Raw genomic sequence first — 19,410 nt, 5'->3', positions numbered from 1 at the left:
TTTAATTACATGATGGCACCATTAGGCATATTTCAAATGTGCAATGAAGAAATAAAACACAGCAGATAGTATGAGACATAAAATGGCACTTCCCCAAGGAGCAGTGGTATTTCCCTAAAAATAGGCTTCCTACAGTAAATAATACTTGGATTCAACTGAACTAGCTTCTGAAGAGACAAATTGAACAATTTTTGACATTTCAGCACCAACACTAGTAAGAGTTTATAGAAATCGCAAAGCGCACACTTAAGAATATGTAGCTGTTTTCAAGTGCTCCCCGAATGGGTTCAGAAACTAAAACTCTGTAATGAAAGATTAAACATTTATCTACTACTATTGGTGGTAGTAGATAAATGTTTAGAGGAAATGGAACTTAGTGACTGACAGTCACCAGACACATCCCACACATCTGCACTCTCCTTGTTCATCACACCATATTAACATGGAACACCAAAGGCAAATTTCCTTGACTGTACCTACAGCAGTTATTTAATTATTTCAGTGTTCCCACCACTCAAGTACCCAAGCTGGGGTTTTTAAGTATTCCTTTAGAATGTCACATGATAGGGGAGCTGGTTAGCTGTACCCATAGTGAGTAAAAAGCCAGCCCACCAAGAAGCTTTAACCCTTTGGAATTATGAAGGGGCAGAAGTCCACCATTAAACTTATGTCTCAAATCTGATGGTGACTGAATGGAGTGTAAGAAAGTGGGTGACAGATACTTCTGATAGGGACCGTAATTTTTGATGCAAGACACATATTAACACAGGTTCAACAATCCTAAAAGCCATACAATAAAGGCTTTTTGGAACTAAAGCAATTCATATGAAAGGACAATACTTCAGAGAAAAGAATGCCAGTTCCCTTGCTCAGTTTAGGAAAATCTGACATTTTAACACAACGCTCCAAAGTAGATCAATATCTGATGTCCTTGTAATTGCAAAGCAGGAAAGCACACACTACAAACACTTCTGGCAATACTGTTAATGCAGTATCTTCAGAAATTTTCAGAAATTTGGCAGGATTTTTTTTATAGCATATATGTTTGCACAACATACAGCACTGCAGTTGTGGTCAGCTGAATACAGCACCACTATTAAATAATTTTCTGAGGCAAAACTAGCATTACATAATGATAGCCTGCCAATGTCATTTGCCTGCTTAAGTTCAATTCACTACAAAAACTTAAAATGGAAAAAAGAACTTACAAAGTTGGTGCAGAACCATTATCTGTGAGGATCAGTCTGGGATGTTGCTGAATTGTGATAGGTGAGCTGGAACCCGATCCTGAACTTGCTGAAGACATACTGGGTGGGCGGATCTCAGATAAATAATCCGGAGCAGAATCAATTTGTAGTGGTAACTGGTTAATGTGGATATCATCCGTTATGGGAGAATCCATGATGCCACACGTTAAAATATGTGAAAGACTGCAGTCATCACAAGTACATCTGTTCAAGAATTAAATTACAGATTTTTATCACCTTATTTAACTAGCATTTATTTAAAGTAACCACACTCTTTGTTCCAATAATGTTTTCTTTTTGCCTTGAACAGGAAAGTAATGATTTATTATGATTTCATACTAAAAACATCAGCTCACCTTCTTCTATAATTACAGTTGGGACAGTCAGGCATGCTCAAACGTGATGACAGCATGTGTCTCATTGTGTCTGTGAAGTTGTTCTCCCCAGATAGTGCTTTCTTGTTATTAAGCTGCAGTAAATGGTAAAGGCAGTGTTTTAGTAGTGCAAGTCTTCCCGTTAAAAATTCAATGGCACATAATGACAAGTTACATAACCAAAAAGGGTTCTTTGGACAAAATAATTTAAAAGCAGAATAATTCAGAATTTCATGAAGGTGGCATTTTGATCACGAGGAAGCTTTGAGGAAGCTCAAAGTTACAAACAACAAACATTCGGCATCAATACTGTTCAAATAAAGTATGTTTCTACTATGAAATAGGAAAGTAGGCAAGTCCATGTCCTTGACTCATTCATACATACATCTTGCATGGTATATCTGCTGATGCATTCTGAACTAGAGCAGTTTTTGTCTTGGTTCATGGTATGCACAAAAGGACACTGCTGACAAACGGAGAAAGCAAACTGATCCTTAACTTGCAAAACAAAAAAATTAGGACTAATTTGGTAGCTACAATGGTATAGAGTCAAGAGTAGCTGCCCAAAACAGGACTTGACTGCATTAGTGAAAAAATGCTATCCAAATAATCTCCACCTGGCAGAGGCCTAATCCTGAAAGCACCTAATTTCATTAGATACCTACAAGCCTTAGGTTAAACAAGGATGTGCCTAAGCTCTACTTCTATGGATGCCCAAACCTGATCCTTACCTAAGCAGCCATGGTCACTTAAGGCCAATTAGGATCAAGGAAAAAGAGGATTCTTCCTCAAGTCCTCTGAGGAGACCTGTATACCAGATGTTCTGAAGACATGGTTAACACAGGCTTACGTTCCTTATAGGAAAAAGTACTTACTGATGACTGCTCTGAGACATTGCCAATTTTAGCTTAAGATTAAGTTTATTAAAATGTACTATCATACTCTCTCTGGCTCATGACTAGCATTTCTTTCTGCATCCTGGTACAGGAACGGAGAGGCTCTCCATCCAGAGTTGACTCTATCCGAAGCCCACTGTACTCTTATGGAAAGCATGATGCACACTTGAACACTTCTAGGCTGCAGAAGAGAGTACTGAGTCTTAAACAGCAGTTTTATAATAAGGTAGAAACTTCTATTGGCCCCTCTCTGGCTACAGCTTGAAAAAAGGAACACAGTTCTGCTCAGCCTTTTCCCCCACAAAACAGATGCAGGAGCTATCTCCAAAGTCTCAACAGGTGGAATTACCTGCCCTGATACTGTGGCTCATACTCCTGCACACACACAGGCACATGTTAAAATCTTGAGCACAATACTCCCTACCATGTACATCAAGACAGCTCCACACTCAATGTATTGGCTGCTTTGGATCCCACTCTAAGGCAACAAAAATCCCCCTTTTTTTTTGTACAAAGATTTTTAAATACCTGGCATTCAGTCCTAAGACTACAGTGTTTATGTTTTACCTTGCAGTAACTGACATTACATACTTTTACCTGCTCTTCTTGGATTTCACTTTTCTGTATTTTAGCTGAGCAAATTTCATGCCCAGCGTAGTTGCAGAATTAGATTGCACAGAACTAGTACAACATACTACACTCATGTTTGCATCTTACAAATATATGTGTAGCATTAATATAACTTAGAATGGAATGAAAAAAAAATCCTACCTGCTCTTCAATAAAACGCCTCTGTTTAAAAAATTCCCAGTCTTCCTTTAGCATGCGTTGTTTTGTTTTCATTGCCATCTAAAACACAATTTGAGGAAAACTCATTGATTTAACAATAAAAAACCTACTTTGTTGTCAATTGGCCATCAGTTACATTAAACCTAGCTTATCTATACTATTCTGCAAGTACTTACACAGTCAATATGAAATGTATTTTACTTGCTAATAATTTCAGTCACTTAAAAGATTTGATATGCAGTGACATGATTTTTCACTCTGATTTTTTCCACTGTTTCTCCTTATGTTAACCTTTCTTTGCATTAAATAGTTTTGGAACATTTTTAATAAAATGTGATTAGTATTAAATACTCGACATCTCAGATTCACTAAAATCCATTAAAATCTAGAGATATCAGACTTATGGCAAGGCCTTAATGCAGGCTCAAGTGTAAACCCTGAAGTCCCACATGTGGAACTGATCAGCCAAAGAGTCAAAAGAATCAGAAGTAGTGACCTAGACTAACACTATTTAGCACATTTATTCCTCAAAGTTTTTCATGCCCCTTGGTTTTTCTCAGGCTGGAAAAACACTTTATAATTACTTGTCTCCTGAATCATATCGCCATAAATGCACAGAGTCACTAATTTTTGTACACAAATGATATTTTTCTGATTTAGTAAATAAATTGACTCTGACAGAACACAAAAGCTTTTATGAACTTTAACACAACAAAATGCAAGAACAAAGTTCCTCCTGTGGTACCTTACATTTTAACAGCATTACTTCATCAGTGATGGTAAACATCTACCTGGGTTATCTTTTACAGTCCTTTTTTTTATTTACCTAAATAATCATCATCATCATCTATCACCTTATAGAATATAAGAAATTGCTTCATAAAAACAGGTTAGCGAGCCGAAGACCAGTAGGTTACACCGTTCGCAACATTCTTTTTATCTTCAAAAGCATGCCTCCAGAAATTCATACTTGATCAAAAGTTTAAAGTCCTACTATTAAGCTAAATATATTACTGCTATTATCATTATTTAACTTGGGAAGATGAAATTTTAAGCTGGGGATCTGAAGCAGTATTAAGTGGTAAAATTTTGCCTAACTAATTTCTAAAACTATCAGCATCATACTTTAATTACTACTGTGGATTTGGATTTCCTTTGCTCCAGTGAGATTACACTAACACCAAAAAGGAGTTTACCATGTCCATGTGTGTTTAAAAATAAAAAAAAAAAAAAAAAAAAGGCACCCACAAAATAGTCTTAAATCGCTCCTACCATTTCTTAGACACACTAAAAGGTACTGCAGAGCCTGTGGCAAGCAACATCAGAAATTTCATCCTGGGTGCACTATCAGCTCCTGAGAACCCTTGAGCTATATTTAAAGTCAGCAATACTCACTGGTTTAGGTGCCCTGACACCTGAACCCTCACCATCAAAGTCAGCCACCCCCATTCACTATACTTTGTAAGAGAAGACTTTTAATGCCAGAGAACAACATTTAAAACAGCCAGTGCATTAACTGGGAGCTGCCTGCTCAAGCCTGCCAAGAAACTATCACAGCAAACAGGATGGGATAAGTCTTGGTACCCATGCATTAACAGGAACAGGAGCTGACACTCAAGTTTTCCTACTTCTACCTTTGCAGCCTTTCCAATACTCCATGTCTGTAAGTGTCTTAAGTTAAGGATTCCATAAATAATAGAAACCCACTTCTCTCCCTTAATTCTTCTCCCCAGTGAATATTTATTTCACCAGAGCAAAGCAGCTGCAATACAAACCTCGTGAATCATGCCCAAGAACTCTGCTAGGGAGTGGGAGATAAATTCAAATGCCATCAGAAAAAAAAAAAATTACACTTCAGTCTTGTACATCTGTACTGAGTAAGCTACTACCACTGCCCAATGGAGAAGAGAGGGCCACTACCACCCTCTTCCTTCCTCCCTGTTTATTTGAGGCTAAAAAGTATTTGAGCTCCATCAGACAAGCGAGACAGACAGGTAAACAAGTATTTTTCCATTCTGAAATGGATTTACTAATGAAACAAAGCCAGCAGTCTGGTCAGAACAGAAACATAACATTAAGTCATCTGTGAAAACTCTGATGTCCATACATATATCACAGGATGCTTGTTCCTTCCAAATTTTAAAGCCTGCACCAAATGTGAATCGCAAATCTCAGCTACCAATTTCCATGTATGAATATATTTTCTTATATTTCACTAGAACTAATAAAAATAATTCCTCCTATCACAAACTCTTAGCACACAAAAATACTGACTGCTTCAATTATCTACACAGCCACCATAAAGACAAAAGCCAATTAAACTCATACTACTTTGCCTACTGAATTGACCAGGACTGTAAAAAAAATAAAAATCACACACTAATATGGAGAGACAAGCAAGAAGTTCTCCCTGGGCAAAAACATTTCAGTTAAAAAAAACCCCAACAAACAAAAAAAGGAAACACTTTTACACAAAGTATATATGACTATCTAGTCATTAACTTGTTGAAATAACCCAGGACCTCCTCAGGTAAATGTAGTGTAAGTTTGGTAAGGAAACTAGGATCTGGAGGTACAGGATGCATACACTTAAAACTCTCCTGTGCTCCAGACACTCCAAAGATCTTCCTCAGATTTAACATATGATTAATACAGGCACTGATACAGACGACTCCTTATTCTAAACTTTATCACGACATAAACACGTGGCCCACCAGTGCATTAAGTTATATGTCTGTACATGACACAGATATCTTACACAGTCTTAAACAATTAATATTTGTATTGCTTGCAAGAGCTATCCACTTTTTTTACCAACAAGTAACATAACACACAGTAGTGGAGGGTCCATTAATTATCTCTGCCAATACCCTGTTTTGGGTATAGTTCCCCAACAGATAAACGAGAACCATTCTTCCATCTCCTTTTCTTTTTAACCTTTCAAACACTACCAACAAAACCTCGTAACTTTGTTAAGCCAAGAGGCAAGCAACTAATGAACATGGATTCACTAGTCAAGAGCCACAGTTTCTATAGCAGCAGGGCTTTCTGATTCCTACCTTGTTGACAAAAATATCACTGCAAATTCAAGTATGATGGTCATACTGAATGACGTATTTTTAAACACGAGAGTATAACCAGAGGTTATCACCAATGTGGGGTTTAAGGCATGATTGTGAAAATGCTTTTTCCTATATATAAACACCAATATAAATATCAGTATCTTCTTTAAAATTTGATGGTTTAAGTTTTAGAATTGTTTCCCCTACATACACCCCCTTGCAGGTATTTTCGGTCATTCGGAAATAAGTTATCACATTAAATTCCCCCAACTGGGAGAAGGGTGCCTGTTTGCATCAGGATACAGGTTTCACTGAGCAAATTAAAAAAATGCTACAAGATGGGACTTGTGGCAGCTGCATGGTCACTTGATAAAAAAAAAAAAAATACAGAAAACTCAGTTAAGAGCTGTTTATCAAGTGGTGCAGAACAACCAGTCAGAAGCCAAATATGAACGTGACTCTATACTGAAATGCCACTTAAAAAAAAAAAAAAAAGCTGAACGATGAAGTGAAGTGTGCTTCCTTTCTTACTAGAGAGGCAATATCAGACAGCCATGACACCCTGACACCATGGGAAAGATGACTTCTAGTAGCATAGAATGTGAGATGGTGACATTTTACTGAGCTGCAATATTTAGGTGCACAAAAGCAGCCAGACCAAGATAAAACTTAGTAACTCATAGCTCACAGATGCAGACCCCAAATATAGAGCAATCTGTAAAAATAAAACTAGTTCTATCTTGTCTCCATCTTGAAGGCACTGGAATTAATGGTAAAAGTTCACTTAAATCTTCAATGCAAGGAACCACTTCTGAAGGACATTTACAGTGTACTGTAAGACTAAAGTATGCTTGTCATCTATAGAAGCAACATAGCATTACTGAATCTCAAATTAGTTCTCCATATTCCTACTGCTCATAAAACTTCAAAACAGAAGGAAAGTTCTATAAAATTCTCTATCTTTGGTTATTTCCAAGACATTTTTTCTTCCAGTACACTTATGATTCAGCTAAGCAAACTTTAGTTCTTATCCTGAGGTGCTTTAAAAAAATTAAGTTTTTCGAGCGTGAGACAAAAGCCACAGGAGAAGTTTTTGAAGAGTATAAACAACCTCTTGCAAAATAAACAGCTATTTTCCTGAAAATGAAGCTCTCAACAATGTTGGAGTTAGTACAATAGCATGACTATTTTCTGAAACGTAGCACAAATTCAGAAGAATAAGCTATCAGATCATATGCTTGATTAAAAGACTACTTCAGAGGTCTCACATTTATGCATTGAGACAAACTGCAGCTCCTGTTTTGACAACTGTACAATGATCATCAACACACTATGAAACATGCCATAATTTTTAAAAGCTACCTCTTCCTCTGGATTACATTTTGTTCACTTACTATTTTGAAAGATTAGGGAGTTTTGTGGAATGGGTTATTTTTCTTTCCTATGGCTCATTTATTGGCTAATGTAATTAAAAAATGTTCAAAGACCATCTCTAAACAACAACACACCAATCTGCTTTAACAATTTGAATATGTCATTGTACAATCATCACTAAGTATTGGTAAGTTAGTGCTTCTCTACTGTGAATGACAAACATGAATGAAAGAAGTTACATTTTGTTGCTTCAAAGCCCTGGATAAAAATACCCAAGAAATTATTCTTCACTGAAGGCACAGTCCTGCATGGGCTGCTCCCTACATAATCAGTCTTGAGACTGTTTGCATGACTCTTACCTGTTCATCAACATAATCATCTATTCTTTTCTGGCATTCAAGCCATGCTTCAGCAACTTGGCCCATTTCCTGTTCCAGCTGATGATACCTTTGTAGCAAGGTACTATACATATCTTCACTACAGGAATCGTGTGTTGTTCCAAGCCTAAAAGTTCAAATAGCACTTGTTATGGAAGAGACATTTCACTGAAGAATCACACTTTTAAGTTCTGCCAGCCAAAAAAGAAGGTTGTGAAAATGTGATTATTGACACACCTAGGCCCACGTAGCTGCTTGTATCCCAAATATTGAGTATTTTTAGTAGTTTTTCAAAAATTATCCAAACTCTGCTTATTCCAATCTTCTGCAACCAACAATAGCGAGAATGTGGGAAGTGCCACATTGCTAGAGCCTCTTTCCCATGAGCAACAAGATGACAAACCTATTTGTTCAAATTTTGTTGCTTGATATATTTATCCTTCCAAATTCTATGGGCTAAATATACACGTTGACAAACCACTGCAGAGCTACATAATAAAAATAAAGCCAGAAGCTTGTTAAGCAGAACTCTCATGACCAGTGGTAAAAAGATTACTGGATGAGTTGGAGTTCCAGGTGGGAAACGTGCTGTAGAATGAGGCAAGTGAGATACTAGCAGCTGTCTACTATCACTTGAGCAGCAAGGAATTCAAAACATGGGTATGCCAGTCACTGATGACTGTCTCTGTGAGGAGCCCCAGAAACAGGCAACAGACTTACCTCCCTTCCTACTCCTGCATCTTTGCACAGCATAATGCTTCCTAAGTAAGTATGTCAACTTCCAGTACACTGACTTTAGAAATAATAAAAGACAAAATTCTACTCAGTAACATGTGTTTAAACCACACTGAACTGTAATGACCTGTCAATTGACACAAATAAACTGAAGCTTTACAATATTTTTCTACTCAGTAATTAAGGAGAAACTGTGTGATAATTAATTAGTCACAGAGGTTGTGTAGCAAATCAAAGCCAGTTCCAAAATAAACCAAAATTGAAGCATCTCAAAATGTGATACTTAAGCCCAGTTCCAGCATTTCAGGGAGGTTTGTTACATATAGATTTTCATTGCAACAGGATGCCAACCCAACCTCAGAACCACATAGTCCTGCCTGTCACCTAGCAAAGAACTAAGCCCTTAATTTTAACTTGGCAACTAACCATAATGAAGAGCTAAGCAAACAGACAACTCAGTAAGCACCAAGTTACTGCTGATAGTGTGACTTTGCCAATAAATTCAAATTTGTTTTGTTGTTTTTGCCCAGAACCTGCAACACAATCACTTATGAAGGGTGCACAAGCAACTCTGTGCATTAAAACTTGGGATGTCCATGGTTTGAAGAGTACAAAAAGTTTCAAAGGATACAGTGGCTTCAGGATACAACACTTCCTTACTATACTGCAAACACTGTCAACTCCTGTTACTAGACCACAGTTCACTACTTTTTTTGGAACCTGTTTCTGACATTATGAATTTATGTGAAAATCAGATCCCTACTGTACAGAAATCAGTAATTTGTTCTCATATCTGCTCCTGAGTAGTACTAGTCTTTCAAGCAGTAGTTGCACACAGAATCTTTTTTAAAATATGCTCTAAAGTTACAAGCGAAAGAAGTCAATTAAAAAAATTTTGTATTAGCAATACAACAGCATTTACACTTTAATTTTTTATTGTGACTCTGAGTAAAGCTAATGTGATACTAGTAAATACACTTTCACCCCCCAAGGCAAGTATAAAGTAACAATCTAGGTAACATTTCAGTCCTCTAGACAGAGGCAGAATATATTCCAGGACACCAGTATAAAAAAAGGTAATAAAAAGAATAACACATACATAAAAATTAACAAGAACTGCTCACTTTAAAGTAACCAAGACTTCCAAGCCATACCTGCTGACAAACTGTATGCCTACATATTTTGATCACGAGCACAATTTTTTTGAACAGCATTTAACCACAGCTCTACTAATATCCTCACCACTGTCCCATCCCATGCTGGGAAAGCAAGGGGGCAGAGAAGCCCCACGTATCAGTCACTCCATTACCACACCCCAATAAAGCAATCTGGTGAATGCAGGAGGCATATCAGAGGCTGCATATAATCAGAAGCATCTTAATCCAATCAATATCATTTAACCTCTAAAAAACTCTTCATATTGACACCTTCATCAGGAAGTACTGCCCACTCACATTTGAAAGGACTGGATTTCCTTAAATAATCATTATGAAAATACATCCTTATGAAATGCTGTGTCTGACCTAGAAGCCCTGATGACTAATTAACTCTTGCTAAGCCAGGACAGCCCTTACAGCTGGTCTGCAGATTGTGCCGCTGAGCTGCCTCCTAAACAAGCCACAGCTGCTGACTGTGTAGCCAAACAGGATACAACACATTAAGATCCTGGTAGTTTACCCCAGCAGATGTCCCCTGTCAACTGTGGAATACTGACACAGCTGATCTTGTATCAGTGAAGCCATCTCCATCCCCATAAAGCTGCTGTTTAAACCTCCCTATGCGAACACCTTTTCTAGTCAGACATCTGATAAGCACCCTTGGAACTAACCACAGAACACCAACTACATGTGCTGAAAAAGCCAGAGATTAACAAAAAAAATTTTGTGATTTAAGCAAAGGATGAAAGAAAGGATGAACACCCAAAATCTAAGTAAAGCTGAAATGTCAAAATGCCATTTCACATTTCTCCTCAGGAAGAGAAAATAATGAGGCCAATGCTCTTTTGTAAAGAAACTCTGGCAATACTTGCTCTACTGCACATAAGCGATTCTCTGTTGACCAAATGTCTAGAGGCCTAGGCTGATCCCTGCTTTTCTGTGTGAGGCTTCTGTGATAGAACATTTCTCCACCAATTTCCAATGGAAGGCAGAAATGTATCCTTCCAAGAGAAATCTAATTCTGTCACTTCAAGACACAGAGAACTCAACAGTAAAATCCTGAGAGTCCATGAATACAAACATAGATTACGTTTATCAAAGAAAAGCAGGACATACACTATAAAACCTAGAAATGGGTTCTGCTGAACCTTTCCTATCTAAAAATGATTCATGTGAATCAAACTACATAAAACAGTAAGTTTAAGGGTGTTTCACATAAGCTACCTAGCAAACACAAATGCACTGGAAAAGAAACTCCTGCAGGAAGAGATTCTGATTTCATCATATTTTAAGATTTGAGGGTGGCTGTCACCACAGTGACAGCAGAAAAACAACTTGTGTTGCTCCGACTTTAATTGCAGTAGCAGTTGAGAAGAACAGGTAAATGAAATGAAAAATGCTTTTGTTAAGAAATGATCATAAAGCTCACTTAGACCATTCTTAGCTCTGCAGATGAAGGCAATTTAAACATTTTTATATAGTCAGGAGATGAAGAGAGGCCTTGTCAAAAAGCATGGACATGATGGAGAACAGTGACAGAAAAAGAAGCCACAGACCACTGGAAAAATACACAATTAAACAACATGTTGTTGAACATAGCAACAAAATTAGCTGTTGGGAGGGGGGGTAAGAAAGGTTTTCAGTATCAACCCAGTTTCATCTACATGAATTGGGTAACTTACAAGAGACCTTAGACTTCTTGCTGAGTCTGGCAACAATTAAAGTTTTTTGTCTTTTTTTGTTCTCCTTTCTAGTATCTGCTAGGAGAAGGAGGACTCAAAAGAAATTTCTTCATTCACTGTGAGCAACATCACTTGTGACAGAATTAGATGAAGTGCTCTTGTACCGGGGAAACTTATCCAAGACAATACCTTTAAAACACGTGTACACAGATCATAAATGCAACTTCATCACAAAGAAGACTGAGAGTTCAAGATGAACTACCTATGACTGTATGTTAAAAATGTTCAGATTTAGGGTAAAGAAAATTTCTATTAACACCTCTTCCCTAGAAAAACCAAATGCTTTGGCAGTACACAAATTACAAGCAGAGCAACCCTACTAAGAAAAAATGCAATTTAATGCCTCAGGAGCTTTAAAGCCACAAGACCTACAAGCATACAGCAAGCGGGGAGTGTATCTTTTGCTTTCTCCAATGAAAAAAGGTTTAAAACTCCAAATTCAGTTCTGCGCACTATGGGAAGTAGAAGACAGTGAGGCTTTAATTTACCCGTAGAGCTGTAAAAACAGCAGCAATGCCTGATAATTGAAAACAGTACAATTCAGTCATACTATCAGTATTTACATAGGATGCTGTCATTTTACTGGGTAACCTACAACTAAGCAAATGAGAGTTGTAATTTTCAAGAGAGATCCACCAAGATTTTTACCAATTCAGTTGTAGCAGCAGATTTTTTTTTCCCCTGTGGTTGCAAACATGGGTTTTCATTTCTTCTTGAAACCACAAAACAAAAGTTAAACTCTACCTTAGCTGTGACACCAACGTTGGCAAGCTATTCTGCAAGAGTGGCTCAGAAAATACCAGATTTTCAAATAGATGCTTGTTGTGCAATTCCCATGTCACCTGAAATTTCTTCAAATGTTCGTTTTCCTGTAATGATAAAACAACCAGAAATAAGCCAGGGTTAGAGAAAAAAAAAAATTTTGTCCACGGCAAGATTTTTTTTAAAAGTCTAATTTCCAACCTAAAGGCTGGATGAACCAGCTCAGATCTTATGCAGTTTTAATACCCAAAACCTCAGAATTTAAGCAATTTTTAATGACTTAAATAACCATAGCATCATTCCTTCTAAATTGTCATGAATTAAAAAAAAAGTCTACATTATTCAAAGTTCCCATTCATTTCTGCACCAAAAGATGTATTTTATGATCTGAACCTGTAATTTTCACGTTTTCTTGTCAAGCAATTGTCATTTCTGATTATTTTCAGTTTTTCGAACTTATCTTGTAAGACACATATGCAATGTCACCTATAATCTTTATTCAAAACTGACATAAAATCAAATAAACAGTTCTTCTCAATTACAGCCTAAAAAATGAAGTTCTCTAAACAGACAAGACCAACAACTTACTTCTCTAGTAAGCAGAACATTTTTGTATTTGAGGTTACTTAACACATAATTGGATGTAATTTCAAGAGCTAAACCTTAAAACTACTATAATTAAAACATAAGAATTCAAAACACTTATATTTTTCAAGGCAGCAATTTTTCCCACATATAGCCAGCAGTATGGAGGTTTTCTACACCAGGACTCACCCACACAGCAGAATTAAATGCAAGCATTCTGGCTCTCAGATCAGCAAGTGGATCTTAAGCACTATAACCCCTAGCACCCAGAAACACCATTATGCTTCGGAATTTTATAGTTTTTTTAATCATAGTAGGTTAAAAAATAAACCAATCAAACATATTTATATCACACCTGAAGACAAGACTACCAGAATTTAAAAAAACAATTAAGTTTGAAGAATTATTATTAAGAAGGGTGGGCAGCAGGGTTTTTTGTGGCACAAGACATGTACTTTTGCATTTTGAATATTATATCTTCAAAATATTTTATATTTCTATAAAATGCTAATAATTTCTCAAGGGTCACTGAGGCATTTCGATTTCTTAAGGAATTTCCATATTATGCTGTGAACAAAACTGTCAACACTTATCTACAAAATCTTGAGTATGTTTGCACAGATTATGGTGTTTCTCACGAAGAAATACCAGGCAAGTTTTCCTCTCTAGTCTGCTATGCTGTGGACTTGAGGGCCCTTCTGTACTGACCACAATCTTTCCAAATTGCTGTCAGTAAAATCTGTCATTCCCTACATTGGTAGGGCACATGGCTTTAGTTCCTGCTCTTGAAGTCCTCTGAAAGGAAGGACAACTGTTCATAATTTCATTGAGAAATCAGTTTCTCACAGGTGGAGGTTCAAGGGATTATATGCCTTTATACAGTACACTATGTGCAAAGCTTTTATCTTTAAAACGAAGGCAGCACTAAGTTTAGAGATCTTGGCTGCCTTTTATGTTTTCAGCTGAAAAGATTCCTTCTTCCATAGTGCACTGGTATCTTGAGAGGAAACATCCATGCACGCTGAAAAAGCTAGTGACCCTACCACCTGTACTGAAAGCTGTGACATACCACTCCATTTAATAAAAAGGTTATTTAATAAATCGAAGAAATGTATGACAAGAGACAGTATCCTACATTCTCACATTTCAGTTTCTCAATGTCACAGCTTAGTAGAAAGATGTTTTCAGTACTTACTTGCAGGGTTGCAGAAGGAAAAAGACAAGAAAAATCTGGCGTACTTTGTGTTTTCTTATACTTTGTTTTTTAAAAGACAAGAGGAATTTTATTTTACTTTTAGTTTTGTCACAAAAGGGGTTGACTAGCAAAGTTCAAGCATCTTCTGTTTTCTCATGGCTATTATTTCAATCTCCCATATCTACCAAGTTTTCACAATTACTAGCTCACAGAAATTGCCAGGGAAAAGGTATAAAATGGTTATTTTCTGATCAGCTGTGTAATTTTGGCACTAATGGGTTCATTATTGGCAGATCCACCTTGAGAAAGCTAAGGGGTACTGCAAATCATTCGTTTTACAGCTGAAGAAGCTGCAATGCAAATCAACCTGAAGAGCAATTCTCTCTCAAGCACCTTATTAGAAACTTAATGACTGTTAAAAGCAGCCAATAAACAGGAGATAGCAGTGACCTCACCTCTGTATCTAAGTGATAAAGCTGGGGAAGATAATACAGACAACAGCAAATACAGAGCACTGACAACAGAAAAAAAAGCAGTAGATATGCTCAAGCTTCTTAATAGAAACATCTTCCTGTTTTGCAAGTTTAATTTTATGAACTACCTCAGTAATGAAACTCTGCTTCCTCTCCACTTTATAGCCTCACCTGCAGCCATCATAATCTATGTAGTATCTATTTTTTCCTCTCTTTACCCATTTGGACAGTCACTTTCACCTAACTGGCAATAAAATCCAAATTCCCCATTTTATCCACCTTTTTTTTTCTACTTGCAGAAAGTTTACACAAGAAAAGGGTTGGACAGGATAAGGACATTAACAAAGGATGCACAAGAAAGGATTAATAACAAAATAGGATTAATAACCCTCTAAGACCTTAAACAAATAGAATTACAGAACTTGTTTACTGTATTACTGACTCAATGGACAGTTACTCAAGAAGAAATTTTTAAGGCTACTGCCTCTTTTATACCCAAAAATGTAATCCCAAGTCTAACATCACAATCAGTTGACAAAAAAAAAAAAAAAACATTTATGGACGAACTTTAGAGATAATAAATTACATAGCAGTTTAAGTCTGAGGCAACACAATCTTTTCAAGTAGCCATCCTAGACTGTGAAAAGTTGAACAATTTAAGTTAGCACTACACACAGAAGTTGGTGCGACCTAATCATGGTTGTCAAGAAACCATTAAAGATTAACAGAGAAGTGTGTTCCACATTAGAATATCTAGTACTTGTAAATCTGCTTAAAGATTTGTTTCAGAGTAAGTGCCACAAACAATTTCCCAGCTTCTTCTCTGCGAACAAGATAATTTCATCAAGCCACTCTAAGAAATGCCTACTCCACACTTCTGAATATTTAATCTGCATTTTCAGAATCTCCCTGTCTCTAAGGATGAAAAATGAACCTTACAATTTACAACTACAGAAGACACCTGAAAGAGCCCCGAAACAACTCTGTCAGCATTAGCCCTGGCAAGCAGGAGCACACAGGCTGTTTTTTCAGTCTTACCAGAGTAACTAGGAAGGCGCTGATTGTACACGCTGCCTGACAGAGTGCACTGTATTCTTCAAGTAGGAGTGAGATGAACTGCTGTGCCTGGGGTGGCCCTTCTGTCGCTAACGTTGATGCAACCTTAGATCCCAGGGACAAGTGTCTGAGCAGACGAACCTTCATTTCAAGCACATATTCCCTAGCCTGCTGTTCCAACCGTTGATAAAGCTGATATGGATCTCTTTCACAAAGCCTTTATTTTTAGAATATTTGTGACAAAAAAGAAAAAAAAAGAGAGAGCATGTAATCAACAGTTTTCATTTTCCTAGAAGTATTTACCAGTTACCATTATCATCCTCAAAAATAATCTCAGTGGCTCAGGTTTAGAGAACTACTTTAAACCTCAGAGAACAAGTCCAGTCCCCTCCTTCAAAACTACAGAACTGAGCTCCTTTGGGACTAGGATGCTTGCACACGTGAGGAGCAAACTGATTTAGGGCTTTACAATTTCATTTCAACTTGCGAGCTCAAAATCTTAACTTCATTTGCATCCAACCCTACAGGCACCCAGACTCTTCAGATAAGGCTCTTCACAACTGCTCCATGTTCTTCTTAACATGGGACAAATTTGTGTCTACAGAAGAAAACTGAACACGATGGCTGCTTTGAGCCACTTTAAATAATTCAATTTCATTCTAAATTTCTGTGCATGGAGTTTAAGCATGCACAGAACGCTTTGGTTTTTTTACAGTACAGGGAGGTGGGGAAGAAGAAATGAATGGGGTAAGTACTTAAGAGTTAGGAGAATAGAAGTCTGCAGCTATCTAATCCATGCTTTTCCCTCACCACTCAAAACCAGTCCTATTATATTGCCATCAAGTATTCCAACATACAATAGGGACATTACTTGGCACCACTACTTATTCCAACAAAGATGACTAGACGCTCCATTTTTGCCAGCAGTGTCTAACAAGAGCTGAGCATGGAACTGGGAACTTCTGCCTTTTAAACCCAATTACTCAGCTGTAACATGGTCTTCTGCATACTACCTAAATGGAGGATTTTTCTGGGGTTTTTTTATGCATTCAATACCTACAGTGACTATCTTTGTGAAAAAATTCTGCATGACATTAGCACCACAGACTGGACACACTGGTGCCTGCCCAAACTGCATCCTTTTTTATTTTACACTTTAGAGACCATAACAAACTCAAGTGAAAAATAATCCAACTGACATTTAAGGTTTCCTTTGAGATCCTGTTTCTGTCTTTGTATTTTAATAATCTCTCTCAAAAGTGAAAAACAGTTCTGAGTAATCAAAGCTCCTGAGTACATAAGAAAGCTACACAGTGTACGTTTTGATTTCCAAAGTTTTTCCATTAAGGAGAAAATGCATAACGTCAACAACCATTTTAGCTGTGATTCCGTTTTAATTACCAACACACTATGCAACATTTGAACATCTTTGATTTCCAAGCCTATATTGTGTGTTTTGATCACTTACAAGTGTGACTAATAGGGAGGGACACTGTATTACTCTGCTTGTACACAACTCATGTTCAAAACCAAACAGTTTTTATATAAGCAATGTGCAATACGCTTATTTAATTATCTCTTCAAGCCAGTTCAGGTGTACAGTCATATTAAGAGTAGTGCTAGATTAATTTCTCTTTCAAACGCATCTTTACCTCACCAGAATTTGGGTTCAACTAGAAATTGCACATATGAGAACTACAGCTGGTTACACTGGTCAGATCTCAGTATATTAATAACATGTGAAACCACGGAGAACAAGAACTCCTTGATCACACACTGAGTTAGACAGAAACTGAGATGATCCTACTGGAGCCCTTTAAGGTTTGCCACACTACTCTTAAAAAGCAAAAAACCCACCACTGAGGATCTCATTAAGCCCATCTTCAAATTCACTTCAGTACCTAGAAAAGTTACAATTGAGACTTCTAAAATAAGAATGAAATTCTTGGACTCCACCTAATCTAGTGATCAATGTCCAATATAACTTTTTTTTATTTTTATGAAATTTCTTCCAGGTGATACAATCACAGTAAGGTGCAAGCACTAACTACTACTACTAATTCAGGCTAATTCCACAAGGTAAGACTTCCACGTGGGGCAATTCAAACTTAACACTGTCTTATGAATAAGGTCTTCTGAAGAATAAGATTCTGGGACCCTTTCATAATTATACATTTATATTCCTATTGCAAACAGCATATGAATTTAATAGCTTCCCATGCATCCAAACTAGTATTGAAAAATCCTGAACAAAATAGAATTAATATTCTTTGGAGTGATATACCTATCCACCAGCTCCTTCATTCCTTCTTTATCTGGTACCAACGACTGGTCTTGGTCATCTGCCAAAGGGGTCCCAGCTTGGCGATAAATACACCGAACCATGTATCTGACTTCGGACCAGTAATTCTGAAGCTGCTGAGGTTCACGTTCAGGCTCTGCTGAGTTTTCTCTGCATGTGAAGACAAAAATAATTACCCTCTATTTGTATACATCACATAGGTGTATTGATTCCTACTATTCCAGAAAAAAGAAAGTACATCTGAAAATGCCTAGAATAAAGTATTAAGTTGGGTAAATACTGCCATCCAGAAATTACTGTTACTGTCAGACAACTGGTTTCAAGAGTTTAAGCATACATGTACAAACAAGCTACAATACTGCCAAAGTCTGACTACAACAACCATGCTGCTGAGGTTGAGTTCAGTTCTTACCTGCGTTCATTACAGGCCTCACAGTTGCACGCTATGTCTGAAGGAGAGGAATTGCTAAGATCTGCAGCAGGCACCGTCTGTGCACCAACAGTTATTCTTCCTCCTCCTACAGATTCCTGCTGTGATCCACTGTTTCCAAGAGGCATGTGCAAAAGGAAATCTTGGCTCTGAAAAAAACCCAAAACCAAGCAGGTAGCCTTCAGTTTGTAAGGTCTGAAATGTTATTAGGTAGGCAAATATTGAAGTGGCAATTCTTAATGCTGCATGTATTTGGGAGGACACTCAATCAGGCACAAAGAATTAGTCTTCCAAAAGCCTAATAAATGCAAGATATGGACTGAGACGACCGACAATACAAACAGAGCTTTGTTTCTAATGACCAAAGTATGCTGGTTATAATTATCACCTTTATGTGATAAACGTAAACATAAACAATAAACTAAGCTAAAGGAAGGCTTGCATCATCCACACTTAATCATAAACCAGCACTATTTCTTCAGTCTTCATGTAACAGTATGCTTGGCTTCCAGAGTGTAACAATCCATTCTAGCAAAAATTATAAAATCTCCTTGTTTGTACAGCCAGACACAGTATTTCATAGCAATGGATGTTAGAAAGCTGCTGCCATTGGAAATGGATGCCATCTCCTGTGCACAGTGCTGTTCAAATCTAGCAGATGACACAGACCACTTGCCCAAGACAGCTGCTATTTTTGTCTCCAGTTTCTCTCCTTTCTCTGTGCTCCAGCCCCAGGCACACACCATGCTTCTCTCCTGCACCCTCCCAAGTCTGCCACCAGATTTCTCTGGCACCAGGCAGAGACCTCTCCCACATCAGTAGTATGACTGAAGATGGTTCTTTTTGTGCTCCAA

General features: G+C 37.3%; 1 protein-coding gene across 2 annotated transcripts in view; it reads right to left on the bottom strand.

The window, feature by feature from the left end:
• The window catches only part of FAM193A (family with sequence similarity 193 member A), a 78,322-nt gene that overhangs the window by 22,470 nt on the left and 36,442 nt on the right, over positions 1 to 19,410 (bottom strand). The window contains exons 4-12 of one of the 2 annotated variants that reach the window (XM_032109344.1): positions 18,539 to 18,705; positions 18,109 to 18,276; positions 15,807 to 16,041; positions 12,498 to 12,622; positions 8,102 to 8,246; positions 3,289 to 3,366; positions 2,564 to 2,698; positions 1,604 to 1,716; positions 1,209 to 1,451 (exon numbers count right to left, since the gene is read on the bottom strand). In XM_032109344.1, the coding sequence (XP_031965235.1) occupies positions 1,209 to 1,451; positions 1,604 to 1,716; positions 2,564 to 2,698; positions 3,289 to 3,366; positions 8,102 to 8,246; positions 12,498 to 12,622; positions 15,807 to 16,041; positions 18,109 to 18,276; positions 18,539 to 18,705 (1,409 nt within the window). The remainder of the gene's footprint in view (positions 1 to 1,208; positions 1,452 to 1,603; positions 1,717 to 2,563; positions 2,699 to 3,288; positions 3,367 to 8,101; positions 8,247 to 12,497; positions 12,623 to 15,806; positions 16,042 to 18,108; positions 18,277 to 18,538; positions 18,706 to 19,410) is intronic. The other variant, XM_032109345.1, reaches the window with a different exon arrangement.

Source organism: Corvus moneduloides, chromosome 5 (genome assembly GCF_009650955.1).
Source record: "Corvus moneduloides isolate bCorMon1 chromosome 5, bCorMon1.pri, whole genome shotgun sequence".
NCBI classification, from domain to species: domain Eukaryota; kingdom Metazoa; phylum Chordata; class Aves; order Passeriformes; family Corvidae; genus Corvus; species Corvus moneduloides.
This window is presented reverse-complemented; position numbering and strand designations above follow the sequence as displayed.